At 47.0% G+C, this 6,447-nt stretch overlaps 1 protein-coding gene across 1 annotated transcript in view; it reads left to right on the top strand.

Annotated features, from left to right (window-relative positions):
• The window catches only part of GRK4 (G protein-coupled receptor kinase 4), an 81,434-nt gene extending 80,980 nt beyond the window's left edge, over positions 1-454 (top strand). The window contains exon 16 of the mRNA XM_008055776.2: positions 293-454. Coding sequence (XP_008053967.2) covers positions 293-346 — 54 coding nt within the window. The 3' untranslated portion in view covers positions 347-454. The remainder of the gene's footprint in view (positions 1-292) is intronic.
• The last annotated feature ends 5,993 nt before the right edge of the window (positions 455-6,447 follow it).

Genomic DNA, 6,447 nt, shown 5'->3' on the forward strand with positions numbered 1-6,447 from the left:
AACTCACGGGCTCAGGCAATCCACTCACCTCAGCTTCCCAAGGCGCGGGATTACAGACTGAGCTACCGAGCCGGGCTACCTGAGACATTTTCTATACATGTAAGTTAAGGGCTACCTGAGACATTTTCTATACATGTAAGTTAAGCGTCCTCCTTAGTTTGAAGTAAATAAGGAGGAAATCTTTAAGGCCTTTGCCTGCCTCAAGATTAGCATCCCCTTTTAAAAACATGCCTGCACTTAAGTTAAACTATTGCCTGAGAAATATGCCTGAGGTCATCGCTGTTTGTTGCAGGGCTGCCTGGCCACCAGCCCCAGTGAGAAGGAAGGGGAGCCCATGCGCTGCTGACTGTCTCAGGCAGGGTGTGCAGACGGTGGAGCAGACCTTGTGCCAGGAGGAAGTGCTGCTCAGCGTCTCATCCTGACTAGGAATTGTAATAAACATGACAATCTAAAACGTGCCTTGGGAGTTTACAGACTTTTCTACGTTAATACTTGAATTGTCTTTTCACTAAAGCTGGATTGAAGAAAAAGCCCTGAGAGTACCACTGTGGTACCCAGAAATATCCAAGTGTGGGCACTTCTTGCACTGGGGCACCAGCTTCCCGTGTGCCCATGGGGAGGCTGGAGGGTGGGGTTGGAAACCAGTGGTGAGTCCGCACTGGCCCAGCAGTGCCCCACTCTTCATCCTGAATTGTTCTCAAAACACTTGGTCGGGGTTGTGGTGGTCCAGGAAGAGAGGAAGATGGTTAGGCCCTTCCTTTCTCCTGAGCCTGGGGTGTTAGAAAGTCCTGGCCCCTAGTCTGGGCACGAGGGCTCATGCCCATAATCCCAGCACTTTGGGAGGCTGAGGTGGGAGGACTACTTTGAGCCCAGGAGTTCAAGACCAGCCTAGGCAACATAATGCAACTTTGTCTCTACAAAAATAAAAATGAAAAAGTAGCTGGGCATGGTGGCACACACCTGTAGTCCCAGCTACTCTGGAGGCTGGTGGAAGGATTGCTTGAGCCCAAGAGGTTGAAGCTGTGGTGAACCATGAGCATGCCACTGTCTTCCAGTCTGGGTGATAGAATGACTCAAAAAAAAAAAGTCCCAGCCTGCTGACATTCCCATGTTTCCCAGTTGTCTCATGCCCCTCACCAAGATTCCTACCTTCCTAAGGTTTGTGTTTGTGGCTCTTTTTTATTTTTTTATTTTTTTTTGAGTTGGAGTCTCACTCTGTCGCCCAGACTGGAGTGCAGTGGCCGCTCCCGGCCACCGCAGCCTTGACCTGCTGGGCTCTGGCGATCCTTCCGCCTCAGCCTTCTGAGTAGCTGGAACTACAGGCACGCGCTATCACGCCTGGCTAATTTTTTGATTTATTGTAGAGATGAAGTCTCACCAAGTTGCCCAGGCGGGTCTCAGGCAATTCACTCATCTCAGCCTCCCAAGGCGCGGGATTACAGGCTGAGCCACCGAGCCTGACTTGTGGTTCATTTTCAGTCTCTCCCTCATGAGGTGTGTGATGATTTCTGTCCCAGTGCATGGAGATTTGCTGGGAATGCGCCTGGAGTATGATAATGGCCTCACCTGGCTGGGAATCACCTCAGGGGAGACTCAAAGGGTAAGGGCAGGGTCTGTGAGAAGCTGTGCTTGTGTTGGGGATAGGGACCCCCTTCCAGACATTCGCTGGCACTTAGGAGTTTAGGAGTTTCCCACAGAGATGAAGGATGCTGAAACTGCAAAAGTTGGAATTACTGGCAACTTGCCTTCGGTGATTGCCGCCAAAAGAGGATGCTGGTATGCTAACCTGATGGAAAAGATGAATTTTGTCTGCTGGAGAATTTAGCTTACTGGAGGTGACACTTACACCCCCAGCTAGGGGCTGTAGCAGGAAATGTGTGGGCAAGCACTAAAGCCCAAGGAGGGTACCAAGTGGATTTTGCTTGGGGCGGGGTGGGGGTGGAGTGCGCAGATAAATATTTTCAAGGAGGTATTCTTTAAGCTGGACAGGAAATGAGAGGAAAGGACAGGAAATGCAGAAGCCCCCAGAGCTGGACCTGCTGAGGTGATGACCTTAAAGCTATGCCTGAATCTTCTGTGAAGGTGCAGAAGTTGGGCATTTCTCCTCCATACTGTGTGTAGGGGGATGGGGCTGGCCTGGCTCCAGCAGGAGCTTCTACAGACTAAAGGAACATTTGACAAGGTGAAGGTTGGTTTAGGAAGGAGGCCAGTGGGAGCCCCAGGCTGCGAGCCTTTATCCTCACCTGTGTCCTTTTAGCCTACAGTTGGGCTCTTCTTGCCACCTGCTGTGTGAGAAGTCAGGAGACAGACTTTAGTAACTATAAGCCAAACAGTGACAATATCAGACAGCTATGTGAAGGAAAGGGGTCACAAGTGCCTGAGGCCACAAGTGCACAAAGCAAAGAGCAGAACAGGTGGGAGCCCCTGTCTCTAGGTTGCTTTCACTCAAGTAGCTTGGGTGGCCATGTCCCCAAGCAGACAGGTTATCTTTGTCCAAACAGAGCCTCCTGTGGGACAGTTTGCATCGAGTGTTTATGAAAATTAGTTTTCTATACACGTCCACTGGAGTCTCAAGCATAGGAGCATTTAGACCAGTGTTTTGGAGGAAAACATCTCCCGGGGGATGTCACTAAGAGATTGGGAGCCTTCTTTGTACTGGGGTGAGAGGAAGGGGAAATTATCTTGGGGATTCCGGACCTTTATTCTTTCAAGGGATGGAAATAGTTTTATTTTTCTTCTGATTGAGGCAAAATTTCATAAAAGAATAAAGCTTTCTGGAAGTGGGCTACCACAACATACTTTGAACCACTCTCCTCTCTACCTCACTGTCGTCAGCTGCAGAATGAAGATGGCAGGAGTACCTGTCTCAGGGACACTGCAGAGAGTGCTCAGTCTCTGTAAAGCATTTAGCAGCATACTGGATACATAGTAACTGCTCAGTAAAGATGTCAATAATGGAGGAAAAATAACACAAGCTCATTGTAAAAGACACAGGAAAGTACGAAGGAAATAAAAATCACCTTCATCCTACTCCCATTCACATTCTGAGTCCTAGGCACTCATTGATCTGTGTAGACACAAGTCCATAGTAGTACTCTTGTTTGGATTTTCTTTTTTTGAGTTGGAGTCTCACTCTGTCGCCTAGGCTGGAAGGCAATGGAACGTTCACAGCCACCACAGCCTTGACCTGCTGGGCTCAGGTGATCCTTCTACCTCACCCTTCCAAGTAACTGGAACTACAGGTGCATGTTACCACGCCTGGCTAATTTTTTGACTTATTGTAGAGACGAGGTCTCGCCAAGTGGCCCAGACTGGTCTCGAACCCCTGGGCTCAGGCAGTCCTCTCGACTCTGCCTCCCAAAGTGTTGGGATTACAGGCTTGAGCCACCAGGCTCAGCCTGTCTGGCTTCTCTTTTAGAGGAATTATTCCTCCTTGCTTCTATGCTGGAGGGGAGGGTGCTGGCCTGACTGGGCTGAGGATCTGACTTCCCTGCAAGCAACAGGGCATTTATAAAGGCCTGTCTCGTGGAATGTGGAGGTTTGGGGGTGTCATCCATCCTGCCTGCACCTGGTGCTGAAGAGGAAGCCAGAGGGCAAGCCTGGCTGGAGCTGCAGGGCCAGGACCTGAGGGTGTCATCCATGCCCTGAAATCTGGGCTATAGGAACCAGTCAAGTGCTTTGTTTCTTGTTTTCTTTTTCTTTCTTTCTTTCTCTTTCTTCCGTTCGTTCGTTCTTTCTTTCTTAGCTTAGGATTTTTACACAGTCCATTTGATAACTTCTTTACTTAACATGTAACACATTGCATCATTTTTTTTCTTTCTGATTATAAGCAAGCATATGTGTGTGTATGACAATTTTTAAATTAAGAGTACACAAAAATTCATCTTCAGTATCAGCCAGTATCCAAAGGCAGTCCCTTCTGTCTTTTTTTGTTTGTTTGTTTTTGAGTTGGAGTCTCACTCTGTCGCCCAGACTGGAGTGCAGTGGCCGCTCCCGGCCACCGCAGCCTTGACCTGCTGGGCTCCGGTGATCCTTCCGCCTCAGCCTTCCAAGTAGCTGGAACTACAGGCATGCGCTACCACGCCTGGCTAATTTTTTTTTTTTTTGATTTACTGTGAAGATGAGATCTCACCAAGTTGCCCAGGCGGGACTCGAACCCATGGGCTCAGGCAGTCCACTCACCTCAGCCTCCCAAGGCACGGGATTACAGGCTGAGCCACTCAGCCCAGCTCCCTTCTGTCTTTATATAACTTATATATAGTAATTTATTTCTTGCCATGTCATTTAAAAATAGTTGTTTTATCTTTTATTCCATGTTTAGGCCATCTGTGGTATTGTGAAATACATATTTGGTTTGTGTTCCATCTCCTGGCATATAATTCCTAAAATCCTTGGAATCTTGAAAGTAATAAATGTCTCTTTGTGTGCTAATGATTGACTGGATGCTGAGGTTCCCCAAGCAGTTTCAGAATGACCAAGGCAGGAAAGACCAAGGCAGGAAAGACCAAGGCAGAAAGACCAAGGCAGGATCGGAGGGTTGGAACTTTCAGCCCACCCTTGACCTCCGGGGAGGGAGAGGAGCTGAAGGTTAAGCTGATCACCAATAGCCAGGGATCTAATCAATCATGCTTATGTAATGAAGCCTCCTTAAAAACCATTTTTAAAAAAGAGGACAGGGTTCATAGAACTTCTGGATAATACTATACACATACACACACAGGCACATATATATATGCCCATATATATCCAATCATGAACTAAAGGAAAATGAACGCAAATACTCCAGTTTCAACTGAACATAATTAAACATACTAGTTCTGCCATTAGACCAGAGAGCCACACTGGGAGAACTGCACTCTGGCCTTCCAAGACTCTCTTCCCACAGCAAGTGGAGGACAGGGGCCTGGGCATATCTGCCCACGCAGACCTGTTCTCCCCAGAATCCCCTGTGAAACCAGCCCTGAGTTGCTTTCAAATCTGCTTCCAAAGGGTGACCAAGGGGTGGGTACCCATTTGTGGCTTCGTGAGGCCCCTTGCAGTGCAGGACAAACTAGAGGTAGGAAGAGGGAAGGTGGGCAATGAGTGGGCGGCAAGGAACTCTTCTCACACTACCATATCTTGGTGCCGATCTCCGAGGAATCCAAGAATTCCCACCTGGTCTTCCAGATCATTATGAAAACGTATTTATCAAGATAGGAGGAAGGATCATGTAACTTTTTGATGTTTAGACACATGGTGACAATACATATTAAATGGCAAATCTCCATCTACATAGCATCCCCATATTCTAAAAATCTCTAGACATATGACTTGTGGCTTCCATTTTTACTCTTGTGCTAAGCCCTACAGATGGGAGGAGTAGACCTAAAACGAGACTACGTATATCAAAGAACACTATTTGTTGATGAGAAATTTCACAACTCAGAATGGAAACAGACAAATAACTTGAAGATTTAAAGTGAAAGCTGACTGAGCCAGAGGAAGATATTGAAGAAGATCTTCATCTTATTAAGGGAGACTAAATAACCAGGTGCTCAAAAGATAGAACTTATGATAAAAAGTACAGTAGTGGAGAATGTAATGAAGGCAGCCAAGAAGACAAAAATGGAGTAAAGAAGAAAGAAAAAGGATCAGAGAGAAAATGAGAAATACTTTGTGAAATACATTTTAAAGACATAAAGGAGGCAGAGGCCAGAGGATTGCCTGAGTCCAGAGGTTTGAGACCAGTCTGAGCAAGTTGGTGAGGCCTTGTCTGTATTATAAATCAAGAAAAATTAGCTGGGCATGGTGGCTCGCGCCAGTGGTTCCAGCTACTTGGAAGGCAGAGGCAGAAGGATTGCCTGAGCCCAGCAGGTGCAGCCCTGAGTATGCCAGCCTGGGCAACAGAATGACACCCCAACTTAAAAAAAAAAGTGCTAACAAAATGGCAAAAGGATATAGGAGCCTCTGGGAATATTCATTGAGTTGCAGAAAATAATGATGCAACTGGTTACAACCTGTTTGGTTTTTTAAAATGTCTATAGTAAGATTCAAAGAAGAAAAGGAAGAAAGGAAAGAGAAGAGTGCCAGTCAGTTAAAGCAGAAGAAATGAGGGAGTTATGACAATCACCATCTTGTAACGCCCAACATAAAGGCTGATCTGGGCTCATGTTTGGAGTCCCAGATACTCAGAAGGCTGAGGTGGGCGATCACTTGAGCCCTGGAGTCTGAGGCCAACCTGGGCAACATAGCAAGAACTCATCTCAAAAAAAGTTACAAAGTCAATGTTGGACTAGGCATGATGACTCCCACCTGTAATCTCAGCACTTTGGAAGACTGAGGCGGGAGAAATGCTTGAACCCAGGAGTTTGAGATTAGCCTGGGCAACATAGCAAGACCTGGTCTCTGAATCAAAAAATTAACCAGGCATGGTGGCATGCGCCTATAGTCCCAGCTACTTGGGAGGCT

Source organism: Carlito syrichta, unplaced genomic scaffold (genome assembly GCF_000164805.1).
Source record: "Carlito syrichta isolate Samal-C Ts95f unplaced genomic scaffold, Tarsius_syrichta-2.0.1 Scaffold301952, whole genome shotgun sequence".
Taxonomy (NCBI): Eukaryota; Metazoa; Chordata; class Mammalia; order Primates; family Tarsiidae; genus Carlito; species Carlito syrichta.